A 16199-nucleotide genomic window follows, 5' to 3' on the forward strand; every position below is an offset into this window, starting at 1 on the left:
TGTTTGGGGTCTGCCAATTAATCCATTTGTATCTCTGTATCGGAATCACTAACTATACACAGGCAGTGAAGTCACTGACAACATCTATGCTAAACGCAGTGCTAAGGTACCAATTTCAAAGAATCCAGAAAGAGAGAGAGAATGTCACAAACACCAAACCACTGTTTTACCAGGAAACTTGTGCTTCCAATAAGGTAGGAAGACTGTGTAGCCATGTCTTGGAAAAATACGGCCATCTTCATGTTGTATTACTTGCAGATAAATAATGAGGTGGGCATCTCTTTTCCTTTAAGCATCTAGGGCATGTGATTAAAAAGAAGATCATTATAATATGCCACTTACATACTGAAAACTGAGAAGTGAAAGCATTCTTTTAAAATGCAAACATAATCTTTCCATTTTCAAGTCCATTACGTGATTTTTTGGTGTTTGACTCGTGCCTTTTTAAACATTTGGACTTCACTTAACATCAGAAAGCTACTCAATCTCCATTAGGGTAGAAGGAACCCAGGAAAGCAGCAAAAGGCTTTTCCTAGCAATAATTCAAGCAATACTGCTATCCACTAACAAAGTAACACTATTTTTGATTGTATCGCAGTATTTCACAAAATAACACAGAATGAGCAGAAAAAAGTTATTCACTCCATCAATGCTCTCTCTAAACATTAAAACAGAGATGCAGTTCTTTGGATACCCAAACCCATATACCAGTCAAAGTTAGCACACTGAAACTGGGAAGTTCTTTCATTTAAGTTGTAGCTAGGAAGAAAAATAATCAAAGCAAGTCAAATGAAGCAATGGCCCCAACTTCCCTTTGTCCTAAGAGGGCAGAATAAACAGTGAGGTCCGGTCAGAAAGAGACTTACAACAAGGCACAAACTTGGAGAGGCTCTGACTGCAGGGTTTTGGATCTGCTCTCCGGTGAAATCTTCTATTAGTGTTTACACATTGAACCAAGCAATGCCTCTGTTATCACTTGTTCTGCGCAACAGTGAAGATAATTTGCAAACACAGGACGAAGCAGGGAACTGCAGGCTTACTTGCAGTGTGTCTTTTACTGAAAAATACATTTTATTTATCCTAACATTCAAAAAAAAAAAAAAAAAACCAACATAATACAAATGCTGACTCATTCAGTTACAAACTTTGGTACTCAGTGGTTTCAGACAGTCCATTCTCACATGGTCGTGACATACTGAAGCACTCCCGACGTGCAACACGCTGCTAGTGCAATTCTCAGAGTGACTCCGCTGTCCTTCAATCCCAGGCTCACGGCATTCTATAGTGGGATCACTTCGGGCTTCGGCTACACACTTGCCACAGTGTCATCGACGCTGAGAGCAGCTCAGAGTCCATTTTCTTCAGTTATGTATCTTTTTTTATTTCCCCCACACACAGGCAACAGTCATCAACACAATGTGTTCACAGCATTTTCCCCTTTGCCTTGTAGCCCACCGCTCTCATCAGACATACCACCCACATCCTCTTAGCAATCATTATCCTTACTTCACATTTGCGCTTTTAAATATCTTTACACTGATAACCCACCCACCCACCCTTAAAAAAAGGGAGGAAAAAGAAAAAAATAAAAAAATAAGAAGAAAAAAAAACAAACAAAAAAAGGGGAAAGAAACACAAGCATTTTTAAAGTATGTGTTCTCAGGTAGCCACAAGTTAATGGTAATTCATAAGCATAAGGAATGACACTTTGGCCATCAACACTAGAGAATAAAGGTAGCTTTGAATGCAGACAAGGGAAAAAAAAAACCAACCCCACACAACCCATAAATACATTTTAAATCATTCATCAAGTGATTCACCAAGGATTAAACTTAACTGAGTGAAACCAACCCTGCTGCAAAAGACCAGAAGAACATCCATGCATCACTCCAGTCCCACTCAAACTTTTAATTGGATTCTGACCTAAACCACATGGAAGTGGCTGGCTGGCTGTTGCAGCCCCCGAACCCTGACAGCAGGGCTGGGAGGGAACTCGAGTGGTGTACAGGATTTTGCTCTGCTTTGCACACAAGGTGAATTTCAGCTGTAACATACTATGACTGCACCATGAAACATATAATACTAGCAGCTTGTGAACCCTGATGCGGAGGGCTTGACTCTAATCCAAGATATGTGGTTACACATCACCCCATTGGCTGGAGAAATCACCACTAGGTATACATGGAGGAGCACCATATTACTGGATTTTTTTTCTGGCAACCTTTTGTGGTATTATCTGCTGGGTCAAGCTAGACACAAGCCCAGAGCTCCAGTCTTACTCATATAAAGTGAAAAACCTGGGACTCAGGTCTGCAAGGCACTCAGTGCTCTGGGCCAAGTTCAGCAAAGCGTTGCATTGATGGGTAAAAAAAAAAAAAAAAAAAAAAAAAAAATTGCGCTTCCACTGAAGTTCCCAGGAATCTGCTTAGATATCTGAAGTTAGAGATGCATGTGAAGGCTTTGCTGGACTGGGTCTGTGAAGCGAAGCTCCTTGCAAAACTGACCCCTTGATGCAAACATGGAGTCTCTTTAGTAATAGACAAAGTTAAGCAAACACTGTTTGACATTAGGATTAACACATTCCACTGAAGAAATCTCCCCTGAGAAAAAAAATAGCTGTTGGTATTGCCTCATTTCATTGCTTTCACCTCCACAGGCAGTTAAAAACTGCAAAATTTTCCTCCAACAAATACATGTTGAAATCCTGGGCACTTATTTTCTACGCGTTTTTTTCCTTTCAAGTACACTGAGTGAAACTGTAAACCCTGAGTTTGTGTGTGCAAACCCGTATCTTGTAAACTGCAACGTGAAACTTTGCTCTGAGCACCGATATAGAAAAAGATAGGACAGAAACATTTTTAAACATGGATGCTAGTATTATAATGTACATACCGTACACATGTATGTCACAGTGGACAATCTACTCTGGTACCTGCACTGTCCTGCAGTCCGAAGTACTGTTTTGTTTAACACCAATACTCCAGCCGTAGCGTCTACAGACTTATCAGTCATGAAAACAGTGAAGAAGCATTCATTTTCTTTAAGAGGCATTCAGCCCAAATCCCAGTGTGAAGTTAAAGCTTCTGACTATAGACTGTACAACTGAAGAGCACAGGGATTAAGCTTAAATGCTATATGCTCTAGCTGGGCACGCCAAGCTCTTTACAAAGGGTTAGAATAATACTTTTTCATTGGATTTCCACAACGATGAAGATAAATGAGAAGACATGTTAAATCACTCACTATCTGTATACTTGCAGTGCATTTCATCCTGAGGGCAATTTCAATTTGTGCCTGTAAACAAATAAATTGCATTGAAATACAATTTCACAAATATGGTTAAGACAGTTGTAGTTGTAGCTGAGTTTTCTGTATCTTGTGAGTTACTCAGGAAAATGAAAACCTAGGGCTTTCTTTAAGAATGGAAAACCCCGAAACTTCCTTAGCAGCAGGAAACATTGAGAACAGATGCAGGAAAATCCTATCTGTGGGCAAATGCTTACATTCAGACTTTCAGGTTTTGCATGTAGATTTTAAATTTCTAACCTGTTACCAGTTATCTTACATTTATTGGCTTCCCAAAGTGCTTAACTGAACTGAAATTCTGGGCAGGGAAAACACTATTGGAGTTTAGTTTTACTGTCATGACAACAATTCTCTTTTGCTGAGACAAACTGCTGGCAACAAAAGAATCAGAGTTCAACACACGGACATATGTGTCACTGTATCTTGAGTGATCTTATTTTATATTTTCTTGTTCAAAAGATAAATATTTTCTTAGCAAATACAGATGGTGTGGATATAGCCCTCAGATAAACTTGCCAAACAACAGCTACAGAAATGACTGCATGTTACTGGGGCTGTAACGTCAGAAAACTCCTCTCACAGGGGAATCACTAGGATTAGGTTTTCAGCAATGTTGCAACTTAAGGAAGAATAGACTGCAGTCTTAAAGAAAAATAAATGCTGTTCTCTCCATTACAACCAGGATCTAAAAAATATTACATTCAATTTCTGGCTTTCCAGTACTTAAACACTGTCATAATTAAGGCAACTTGTGATGATTAACACAGTACCGAGGAGCAAACAAAAAAGAAAGCAATCAAATGTGTTTTCTGACATTTACACAATCTGTTTTGAAACATGCCAAAAAATAAACACTAAAGATAATCCTAAAATGACAGATCTCTCCGTTTGAAATTCCAGGTGCAGAAGTATAGAGTACAAAATAGACATCTGATTGCAAATAGTCACCGAAACCTATGGAGAAGACCCTCATTTAACTGCAATGGGAGGGACCCGAGGGCTTTAAAGAGTTGGGCTGCACTGGATCATCACAACACATTCCAGGGACCTGAATGAAGCTGTGCATCGGTCCACACCGAAACACTGTTGCATTTACACCCTGTATTTTACAAACAGCTGTAGTGGCACTACTGCTGCTAGCCACCAGCACAGAAGCAACTCCTAAAGCAGACTGGCTTCAATATAAAAACAACTTTGCAGAAAACAATGCAGTAATTTAGTGTTGCTCGCATAATTAAAGTTATGCATACTCCACAACTGGGGGGTATATAGGAGAAAACAAGAAACTTACACACTTGTTTTGTATGATGAAGCAAAAAAAATGAGAAAACTGTAGCAGTTTTTAGGATGAATGTTTAGAGTTACCAAGTATATTTCAGATTAAAGGAGCGTGATTCTTCTTCCTTACCCCTGTAAAAAAAAACCACAACAACAACAACAACAAAAACAAACAGAAAGGCATCATTAATAAAAAGTGGATTGTTAGAGAGCTGCCACAATCATTTGAGCAATCCTTACGACTCCAAAGTGCACAGGATCTCCTTTGCTGTCACACTATTCTTGCTAATTTCCTAAGCTACTCCCAAGAATCAGACAATAGCACCTGACTTTTTAATCCAAGACAGTGGTCAGGCAGACTTATTTTTTGAGCAAACTGATCCTTGCTGCTCAATGTCTGAAACGTGTAGTGCCTTACAATCCTGTGGTTTCCCACGGACTGGCCCTGGGGAACCCCACACACATAGGTGGAAAGAGGGCAAAGAAATCCATCCAGGATTTAAGTGATCCATCCACTTAAGTTACAGATCTGAGCACTTTACCAACACAGCATCCAGCATGGCAATACGTAAGCAAAATTGAAACAATGTGTAAACATGTGCTCCAAGGAGTTAAGACCTAAATACTGTCTCAGGAAAGCATCCTAGGAAAGAAAAGTCATTAAGTTCACCGTTAACTTTTATTGGTATCAAGCTTAAGCGCTATTTAAACATCTCCTCAGTAGCTACGGATTCGAACACAAGCTCATGCTTATCTCCATTTGTAGACTGATTTACTAGAACTAATACTGCAGGCCTTTTAGTTCTTGGAATATTCCTGTAATTCCCACAAAAATTGGATGGATGCTTTACTAAATTCTCAACAAAGGCATCAGCATAAGTAAATTCTACATACTGCATATTTAAACTGACTGTCTGACCTAACGTAGACTATACATTCTGCTGAACAGGACACAACTAAAACAGAGTTTTAAAATATCAATTTATGAGCCTTTAAAAAATCATTCATATATGCTATCCACACAAAAGTAATTTTTAAAGGCAGACAGATTGTCTGATGGCAAGTAGGAAGAAACACAACTAATAGGTATATTTGCATACTTTGGTGACAGAACTGCTTACATTTGATTTAGCCTACTCTCACCACATGAATAAATACCCCATGCATTCCTGTAACAATAAGGTGGCTTCAGTTTAGGCACATATTTGAACAAAGCAAGGAAAAACGCTCTTCTAATACAGGCAGTACAATTTACTACAGTTACTTTCTACTGTGCTACATGTTATTTTCTCATTTCTTTACCTAACACAAGGCAGAAACTGCCCAGAGTATAATGTGGGAACAGATACAAAAGTTAAAAACACACATTCAGGATGGGAATGAGCTCCCTTAAGTCAGTCTGCTCACTACAGGTTGGCGCTGTCTAGGTTTGGATGCAAGACTGCAGATTGGCAAGTTCACTAGAATGGAAAACTAGCATCATTGGGTTTTTTTCATATGAAGGAAGAAGTACAGCAGGCAAGAACTACATTGCTAAAAGCTCACCAACTACTGTGAGCAAAGAAGAGGAGGGAGGAAAGCAACCTCATGATATCTCTCAGAAATACGTACATATTCTCCAATACTTGCTGTATATCAAAAATTTAAGAGTTGTTCAGAAATGTCATCTTAGATTTTGCCAGAATCCAAATTGATAGGATCCATTTCACTCAGTGATCATGCAGAAAACAGCACCAGCCAAGGAAAGAAAAGATGGAAGAGCTGCAGATGTGCACAGGATTCAGTACCAACAGTGCCACAGGTACCACACCACCACTAGAGCTTCAAGTCAGCTCTATCATGCTTATCTCCAAGAGATGACAGAGACCAAGATGGAGAACTTCTTGACATGGTGACACAGTTTGTGAATGAAGATGTGAAAAAAAATAAGAATAAAGAAGGGAGGATGATATTATGTGCAGTGCAGAAAGAAATACAGGAGTGGAAAGAAAGAACATTCATTCAGTTTATTTTGGCTAGTAAATAAAAGGGACCTGAAAGGACAGTATTTTGTTCAAATCCCATGGTCGTGTGATGTAATCTGGCTGGTTTAAAATCCATTTTAGGATTTGCACAGCATCGCTGCAATCAATAAAAAACCCCTGATCTGATGTGAAAGCAATTGGAATTAAAAAAATGATCAACAGTTCACCCTCCAGTTCATATGAAATTACACTCCTGTTCTTGGCAGGGGAAAAACTACCCCAAGCAAACAAACACTTTAAATTAGAAAGAGAAAAACAGAAGAGATACAGCAAAAGAAGGGGAAAGAAAAAAAAGCAGATAATAAAAGAAGAGAAAACATTATCCACAGGATCATTAAAGTTATGTAGGTAAATGAAAATGCTAAGTAGATGCAAGGAGAGAACAGAATAACAGGAAGAAGCCTACAGATGCAATTCCCCTCGGGCATATACCTCATTTTCCACTGAGAGCTATATGAATAACCGAAGTCTGATGACAAGCTAGACGTGTCTTGCAGCATGCAATTAAAATGATTTGGTTTACTGACTCTCAGAACAGATTGAGAAACCCCTCACACTGCATCCATTATACACCAGCAGGACACCTACCTCAGCGGGTCTGAGACGGCAGGGAGGGGGCAGCCCTGTCTGTGTTAGACAACACGCATCTTGGCATCATTAACAGTAAAAGGTGAAAGTCTTCAAACTGCTGAATGACTTTCTGTAACGAGTATGCAAGTTTTTGCATCACTAGTCTTTGGGGGCAGCTTTCACACCTGTGTTGCAATGGTAGCGCTCCAACATAACACAGAGCATTGATGCAGTTATTAACCAATGAGAAAGCAATCTGCTGAGAGAATCGCCCATCTCAACGATGCACCAGGCATCACAGGCAAACCAGCTGCATGACACGGCAGGATAACCCCCTGGGAAACAAAGGGTAAATCACATTAGGAAAAATGATGGGTTTCACTTTTAAAGAGAAATATAATAGTAGCTAGAGCTTTTAATTTAAATAGCTGCTGTAAGATAGAAATACATGCACTATATACCACACCTTTTCAAAAACATCAAGTCCCTAAACTGAAATCTAAAAAATTCCTTGTGCTAGCAGTCTGAATTCAGCCTATAGACCAAATGGAAACATGTATGTTTTGCCATTTTATCTAGATATTCTATCAAGACTTTACTGACAGAATCAACTCAAGCAGCACAGCAGAGCCCAACTTCAATGAGTACTGTCTTGAGTGGCTCCATAAGGGCCAATGACAACAATTTCATTTATATCCAGGACAAAAGAATGGCACTTTCACGACAAAGTATTTACAAGCAGAGAAGAAGTAAGTATATAAATCACTTCAGTAAGGTTTCATTCAACAAATAATCTACCATGCAGCAGTAGGTGATGCCAACTAAAAGAACTATGGAAGCAAAAATAGACAACCCAAATGCTGGAAGAAAAAACTGACCCTCAAACATGTAACTGGACAAAACTCAGTGCAAACTAGTGACAAACCCAAACCTCTGACTGTTGCCACTCTTTCTCTTTGCCTCTTGATACACACCAAGAACAAACCTCATGAGTCTTTGGTAAGTCACGAAAAGACTTTGGTAGCTCTGCCCAATACTGCACTTGATAAAGATGTATGTTGTTATGCAAGAGGCAAAAGGACCAGCAACACCCATCCTGAAGGCACTTTTTAAAACAAAATGCCATCATTCCTTTATTATTTTGTGCAAGACATCCCGCACTGCGTTTTTGACGCATGCTGTACATCCAGTCCCATGCCCTGCTCCTGGCTCTGCACGTGCATCCTCTAGTTGGGAGGCTGGCCCTGGGTTACAGGCCCAGGTAACCAGACATGGCAGGACTGTGGCAGGCCAGGCTCAGGGTAGCGGTGTGAAATCGTGATTTGCAGTGGTGCCCGCAGGCTCTGCTGGAGCCCTCCTGCAGTGCAGGCAGCTGTGGGTGCCGCTGCTCCTGCCAGCAGCCCCATGGCACCAGGGGAGCACACCAGGGTTCACCCCACGTACCCCGTTCACTCATCCTGCTAACAAGTAGGACATGGACCTGAAATAAGGGTTTGCCTCCATCAGACCCCTTTCCCACACTTTCCGAGGATGGAGAGAAACAGGGGCTCAGGGCAGCCAGACGGCACTCGCCTCCCCTTGGGAGAAATAGGCAAGAGGTGAGAAAGGGGAGGTGTGCTGCTGAGGTGGAGGGGCCATCTCACGGCTTGCAAGGTGGGTCCAGAGGAGATGCCCAGCCACACTCCCCTCCCCATAAGCGAGGGGACCTCACTGAGACAGGGCCCCCAGCCACAGGGCTGCACAGATACAGGCTGCATGAGGAGCAACTATAGTGTGCTTCTACTGAAACTACCTCTGGGCCACAAAAAAGGGGGCACTTAGCTGCTGCGAGGGACACCAAACTGCACCGATGGGCCTGCATAACCTTTGCGTTTCTGTCTTATCCCTGTATTTTAAGCCACAGTGAGGGCCTGCCTGCAGGCTCCCGGCCCGTCACTTCCCGCCCTCGAGGAGCAGCTGTAGCACAGCCCTCGTCTGGAGGGTAACCCGGGTGGCCCTCACCCCTCGCCGGCGACCGGCATGCCTGGCAGCCTGCACCCACTCACCCGCGCTCTTCACCGGTGCTCCACCACGAAGCGCATGGTGGTGCCGTCAAAGGAGGGCGGCGCGACGATCCGCGGGCCGGCGGCCGGCGCTGTGATGCTGATGACCGGCTTCGACTCGGCTGCCCCACGCCGCGGGGGCGGCGGGCCCTTGCCGGTAGCCACGTAGTAGGGGCTGTCGGCGAACGCCGCCTCCGCCGCTGCTGGGCTGCCTGGCTCGGCCGGGGCGCTGGCGTCGCTGCCCGGGTGGGAGAGCGGGCGCGGCAGGGCGCCGGCCGGCAGCATGGCGGCGGCGGGCAGGAGGCCGGGGTAGAGCATGTACGTGGCGCCATAGGCCCCGGCGTTGAGGGCCAGGGGCGGGAGAGGCAGCGGGACGGGGGCGACGGTCGGCTGCTGGGGCACTGGCACCTCCACGTACTGCCCGGTCTCGGGGTCGAAGAGGCGCCGCTTGAGGGGCTGCTGCACTGGCGTGTCCACCAGGTAGTACTGCCCGGTGCTCACGTCCAACAGCACCTTGCGCTGCGTCTGCGGGAAGGGGTCAGCCGCGGCCGCCGCGGTGGGCACGGAGGGCGAGAAGCAGAGCAGCGGCGGCGGCGCGGCGCCGGGCAGGGTGGCGTAGGGCAGCGGCGGGCGGTAGAGGGCGGCGGGCGGACCCTCGGCGGACGGCGGAGCGGCGGCGGCGGGCTCCTCGGCGGGCGGGGGGGCGGGCGGGGGTCCGGGGCTGCCGGGGCGCTTGGCGGTGCCGAAGGGCTGCAGGCTGCACAGCGCCGCCGCCGCCGCCGCCGCCGACACGGGGCTGGGGCGGACGCCGCCGCCCGCCCCCGACACCGGTACCGGGGAGGGAGGGGAGCCGGGCTCGGCGGCCGCCTTCAGCGGCAGGGCCAGGTAGTTGCCGCAGTCCGGCCCGCGCTCCGCATCGCCGCCGCCCGCAGGCAGCCGGGGGGAGCGCGGCGCCGCCTGGCCCCGCAGGCCGCCCTCGGAGCGGGGCTTGCCCGGCGCGGCGGCTCCGGCGCCGGCTCCTCCGGCTCCGCGGAGGGTAAGGAGGGCGCGGGGGGCGGGGGGGGGCTCGGCGCGGGGAGGCGGCGGGCCGCGCTGCCGCTGCCGGGCCAGGTTTTCGAAGGCGGCCGCCTTGGCCGAGACCTTGTCGGCGGCGTTGCTGCAGGGGCGGCGGGACAGCCGCTCGCTGCCCGCCCCTTTGCCCGACGGCTCCTCCGCCTTATCTGCCGCCGGCGGCGGGGGCGCAGCGGCGGCGGCGGGGGGGGTCGGCCGGGGCCCGGCGTCGCGCTCCTGGCTGGCGATGAGGGAGAGGACGTGGCTGTCGGTGATGGGCAGCGGGTCGCTCTTGCGCTTCCACTCGCGCTTGTTGAAGCTGTACAGCTCCTCCATGCTCCGCACCGCCGCCGTCAGCTTCTCCAGCGCGTTTTGCACCGGCGCCGCCTTGCCCTCCTCCCGCGGGTCCTCCTCCGGCCCCCGGCCCCTCTCGACGGGCGGCGGCGGGGGCTGGTGCCGCCAGGGCGCGGCGGATTTGGAGACGATCTTCAGCACGGCCGGCTGGCGCGGGTCGCTCTTGTTGGGGGCGATGGTGGCCACCGGCAGCCTCCCCGAGGTGCGGTGCACCAGGACGGTGCCCTCCGGGGGACAGGCCGGCGCCCTGCCCGCCGCCTTGGGCCCCGCCTCGGTGGGCTTGGAGCTGGCGTGCCCGACCGACTGACAGGTGATGACCACGGGGGAGAGGGACCTGGGGACGCCGGCGATGACCAGCTGCTGCCGGGGCTTCTGCTCCGGGCCGCCCTGGTCGGAGGCGACACTGCCCTTGTCGCTGCTGTTGTCCCCCGAGTCGCAGCTGTAGGAGCTTTTGATGAGCTTCCGCACGTCCCGCACCTGGTGGAGCGGCCCCTGGGCTCTGTGCTTGCCGTCCCTCACGTCGCGCACCAGGAACTGCGGCACCTTGTCGGGGCCGTCACCGACTTTGGGCGGCTTGGGATGCTGGCCCCTGCCCTCCTCCGGCGGCCGGCCCGCGATCTGCGGCGTCAGCAGCTGGGCGATGCTGAAGGCGGCGTCCCGGGGCTGCTGCAGGCTGCCCAGGCTGATCTTGATCTCGGGGGCTTTGGGCTTGGCGGCGGGGGGTGAGGAGAAGGCGGCGGCGGCAGAGCACTTGGTCGCCCGCTTGCCGGTCTCCTTTTCCCGGGGTGTGTGCTGGATGGCAGGGACGAACAGGCGGGACATCTTGGTGGACTTGCCGGCGGAGATCTCGCCCAGGTCGGCTCGCCAGTCGAGCCTGGGGGAGAGCTTCAGCTTGCCGACGGGCGCCCTCTCCTCCTTCCTTTCCGCCTCCCGCTCCTTCCAGGACCTGAAGGCGCTGTTCTGGCTGCGGAGGAAGGTGGCCTTGATGGCCTCCGAGGCGCTGCGCTTCACCTCGCACAGCTCTTCCGACAGCGCTCGGTCCAGGCTGCGGCTCCCCTCACGGGGCGTCGACGCCTTGGAGACCGGCGACCGGCCGCCGCCGCCCTCGCCCGCTTCCTCCGCCGTCGCTGCGGTGCAGTCCGAGCCGCCCTCCGAGTGCCGGGAGCTCTGCCGCTGCACACCGCCCTCCCCCTGCCGCTCCCGCCCGCCGCCGCCGGCCTCCGCGTCCCGGCCGGCGCCCAGCCCGGTGTAGGAAGTGTCGGTGATCTCGCCCCGCTCCATCTTGAACTCGTGCTCCAGCTGCATCTTCTTGGAGATTACGTTTTTGAGGAGGCTGGAGGCGAACTTGGACTTCTTGCTGGAGCCCCCCCCACCGCCCTCCGCCGCCGGCGGCTCCCCGCCACCCGCCTCGGGGCGCGGCCCGGCCTCGGGGGCATCGCCGAGGTCCAGCAGAGTCACCACCCGGGAGCCCGGCCGCAGCCGCCGCGGCGCCTCGACGTGGGTGATCTCCCCGTCGAGCTTGCTGACCACGAACTCGAGGGCTTTGGTTTGCGACCGGCCGGAGCGCAGCAGGCTGGGCTCGGCTCTCGGCCCCAGGCTGCCGCACTTGAGGTCCAGGTAGGTGGACCAGCGATTGATGCCCAGGGCATTGTCGGGCAGGGAGGCGGAGGAGGCGCGGGAGCCGGGGCGCAGGGTGTCGAAGTAGGGGTACGCCAGGCTGCGGAACGCCCTGGCTGTCAGGTTTCGCACTTCTTTGTCGGCATCGTCCAGCTCGCTGACGGCGCTGGAGGCGCCGCTCGAGTGTTCCCCCGCCCTGGCCGCCCCGCACCGGGTCTGCAGCCGCGCGGGGACCGCGATGAATTTTTTCGCGTGGTCGCGGACCGCGTCCGGCTTTAAACTCGCATTGCGTTCAGGAGCCGCGGGGACACGGAGGCTCATGTCGCCTTCATGCTTGGCAGCGTAAATAGTATTTTGCTTTCCGCGCACGTTGCTAGACTCATTTATAGCCCGGGAAGCGGCTTTGATTGATAGGAGAAGCTGGGCGGCCGGGCTCCCGCCGGGGCGGCCAGGCTGCTTGGACCGGCTTTCCCCCGAGCTGGCGCGCTTGGCCCCGCCGGGGGTGTCGTATTCGGAGGTAAGGCTGACGATCTCCGTGCTGCTGGTGTTCTCGATGCTGTCCGTCTGGTTGTTAGGGTCGCTGGTGGTCGTGCTGAGTGAGCAGCTATTCTCCTCCTCCGTCGGTGTGTCCCCCGGGGTCTCGTCGCTCCCGAAGGAGGCGTAGTCCACGAAGGAGTAGATCACGTTGTTGTCCTCGAAGTCCCAGCGGGCGGCCAGCCCCGCGTCGAAATCCATGTCGTGGTCCACCTCGCTCAGCTGGATCTCCTGCGTGCTGATATAGTGCGCCTCGTCGCGGCCGCCGCCGGAGGGGATGCCCGGGGGGGCGCCGGGGGCGGCTGCCTTGCGTCCCGCATCCTCGTCCTCCTCGCTTTCGTAGCCGAAGGAGGACGAGGAGGTTTTGCCTTCCGTCGACACCGGGTCGCCCATTGCGGGAAAGCCACTCGCCTTGCTCATCGGCGAAGGGCAGGAGGAGGAGGAGGACTCCGGGCAGCCCCCCGCCTCCGGAGGCCCGCCGCTCCCTGCCGCCCCCCCGCAGCCGGGGCTGGAGTCAGCGCCGCATCCCGCCTCAGCCGCCGCGCTCGGGGAAGGCAGGCGATCCCTCCCGCGGTCCGAGGATGCTGGCCCCGCGGCCCCGCCCGGCGGCCCGCCGTTCGCCGACCCGCCAACATCCCCGGTCCCGCCGGCTCCACTTCCCGGTGCGGGACCGGCCGCTCGCTCCGCGCCGCCGGCCGGGGCCAGCTCGCCGAGCAGCCGGCTCTCCCCCGGCCGCTGCGGCGAGCCGCGAATCTCCACGTACGCCGCCGCCTCCTCTTCGGTGGCCGCCGCCGCGCCCTCGGGGCCGGCTCGGGGGCCGCCGGGCGGCTGGCCGGGCGCGTCCATGCCGGGGCCGTCGGGGCGCGGCAGTGGCCCCAGGGGGCGGGCAGGCATGTGCCGGCAGGGACGGGCAGCGCTGCGGGGACGGGGGGGCGCAACGGGCCGCCCAGCCCCAGCCCCTGCCCTCCCCTTCCCTCCCCTCCTCCGCCCGGCGCGCCGGCTCCCGGCCCGGGCGGGCATCACCGCCGGGGGGCGGAGGGGTCGGGTCGGGCCGGGCTGGGCTCGGCGCTCCCCACACTGCAGCCAGCCGCGGGACAGCGGAGGCCCGCTTGGCCACCGGGAGGAGGTGGCTGGTCGCCCTGCGAGGGATCCCGGGACGGGCCCGGGTCGCTCGGGCGTTTTCAAAGATGGGGCGTCACTTGGCCGGCGCGGACTATACAATAGAGCCGAAGTCGCTTACCCCGGTTGAGCAAAGTCCTATTTTAAATGCCAGTGTTTGCCGGAATAAAGGCGCCCGGACACCCCTTGGGAGGGGGGAGCCGCCCCTGCCTGCAGAGCTACTGCCGCCGGCTCCCCCGGCTGGAAGAGGCAGCTCCCAGGGCACCCGCTAAGCACACGGGCTTGCCTGCACCAAATGCGCCCTCATTCCACACGCAGCAGTGGCTAAACAGCGTTTTCCTTCCTTAAACTACCCCCCTGCATCCTATGTTCCTGCTTGCAGGATTTGTGTTGTGGAGGGGCACCCCGTGGGTGCTGGCCTGGCCCTGCACATTTGCAGCAGTCCAGAGAGCCATTGGCCAGGGTACCCAAGCTACCTTTTTCCAGGAGATGCCAGTTTAGACATAACCAGCACCTAAGACCTATTAATAGTCATTTCTATGGCACGCCTGACCTTTGGTGGCTGAAGGCTTTACTGAGCGGTCCCCAAGATGACACACCAAAACCCACTCCAGAGCCATGGAAGAAAAGGGCAAACTGTTAAATACTGAGTAGACATAGAGGAAAGCAAGTTGAGGAGCAGCCCTCACGTATGCAATGCAGATAACAGCCTAAATTTACAGGTTAAAAAACAAATAAGCACCTGCACGCTTGGGTGAGCAAGCTGACCTTGAGCTGGTAACATCAGACATTCATCAGAGCAGGGCTGTGGACACCCCAAAGCAAGTACTGGGATCTCTGTCCTTACAGCTGCATGCACTGGCATGAGGGGTGTGATATGTGGCTCTACCGGAGATGCAGGACCAAGAGTGAAGCAGGCACCATCCCAGACCTATCTCCAGCACCATCCACATTAAAACATGGGTTTCCCAGCGTTCCCAGCACCTCACCCCACCACATAGCCAGGCTGCTCTGCTGCCATCCTCTCTGTGGAGTTGCAGCATTCCCTCAGCCTCCAGGAAAAGCATCCTCCATCCTTTACTGAACCCCAGTGGCAGCTTGTGAGGGTCTCTGCAGCAACGGCAGGTTTCATATCCTATTTTGGAGAAGGGTCTCTTTACTGCCTGGAAGAAAATGAATGAGGTGGCTGCAGCGTAACCTATGTAAATACATGGTAGTTTCTTGGGCTGCAGACTAACTGCATGGAAACCATTGCTGAAGTACCAGGTGATATTTTAACAGAAAGACACACCAAACTTGGAGGGTTTGGAGCAAATCGGGTCAATGTGCAGTGAGACTTTCCCCGTGTAGTAGGGATAACTGGTTCCAATCCCTGCTGAGGCTGTCCTGCCTCCAGTGTGTTTTTAGTGTGAAGCTGGGCACCAGCCCTCAGGAGTACTAGGCTTACTCAGCCTTGATCTTTCCTTAGCGCACGTTCATGTGGCTTCAGCTCTCCTTGTACATGCTACAACTGTGCAGTACCTCCACTGTGGTAAATAGCATTAGCATTCCCTAAACACAACTTCACCAGATTTTGTGTCCCCTCCACACACATTTTAGACTTGCACCTCTGTCCCAAGCAGCCATAACAAAACCATGACATAACTAGAGAAAGATAATATTTTAGCACCTTATTAAGGAGACATTCTGGTGTTAATTGGCAGTGGGACAAGAGTATATCCTCAAATACAGTCCTTTCCAAACGCTTGGGATGCAGAGGGATACTAGGTTTTAAACCCTGATCATTCATTGTACTTGGGTGAGTGCCGGCAGCGGCAGCATCCCTGCCTCCTGCTCTGCCTCTCTTCTACCACATGCCTCCTTTCAAATGAGGTCTCCACCCCACATTCTCACTGCCCCCACCCTCTGATCCCCCAAACCAGGCTCTTGGGTGTCAGTCTCTCACACCTTGCTCTCCTCTAGTATTTGGGTTTCCTGCATTAAGAATACACAATAAATCAAATTTTTTCTCCCAAAACATGCACAATTAAAAGTGTTGTTGGGGTTTTTAAGTTGTAACAGTTGTTCATATACTCCTGCCAGGATCCCCAGACAAGATCCCCACCAAAATGAGCATTGAAACTTGACTCTTTATTTATCTGTTTCCACAGTCTAGCTTGCAGCTATGGTCCAGAGATGTTTTTTTCTGCTATTTCCCTTGGGTGATATCTTGAACTGAATCTACTCAATCTTACAAAACCAGGCAATGACTCTCACAACTGAGGCTGACACCATAATGGAACACTCATATATGTATGTTTATAAC

The 16199-nt window shown here is 52.1% G+C and overlaps 1 protein-coding gene across 1 annotated transcript; it reads right to left on the minus strand.

Annotated features, from left to right (window-relative positions):
• Positions 1-1577: 1577 nt before the first annotated feature.
• On the minus strand, positions 1578-13669 carry C1H4orf54 (chromosome 1 C4orf54 homolog). Its single transcript, XM_037406730.1, has 3 exons — positions 10055-13669; positions 4598-9904; positions 1578-3294 (listed from the first exon to the last, which is right to left on the minus strand). The coding sequence occupies exons 1-2, from the start codon at positions 13667-13669 to the stop codon at positions 9233-9235; spliced, it is 4287 nt and encodes a 1428-aa protein (XP_037262627.1). The 3' UTR covers positions 1578-3294; positions 4598-9232.
• Between the last annotated feature and the right edge of the window lie 2530 nt (positions 13670-16199).

This window comes from Falco rusticolus, chromosome 1 (genome assembly GCF_015220075.1).
Source record: "Falco rusticolus isolate bFalRus1 chromosome 1, bFalRus1.pri, whole genome shotgun sequence".
Lineage (NCBI taxonomy): Eukaryota > Metazoa > Chordata > Aves > Falconiformes > Falconidae > Falco > Falco rusticolus.

Bases quoted from the DNA above. Each gene is read 5' to 3' on its own strand.
- C1H4orf54 (XM_037406730.1), bottom strand. From the start codon at position 13,669: ATGCCTGCCCGCCCCCTGGGGCCACTGCCGCGCCCCGACGGCCCCGGC. The intron at 9,905-10,054 runs GTACCGGTGTCG...CCCGCCGAGGAG, and splicing joins CCGGCTCCCCTCCCTCCCCG to CCCGCCGCCGCCGCTCCGCC.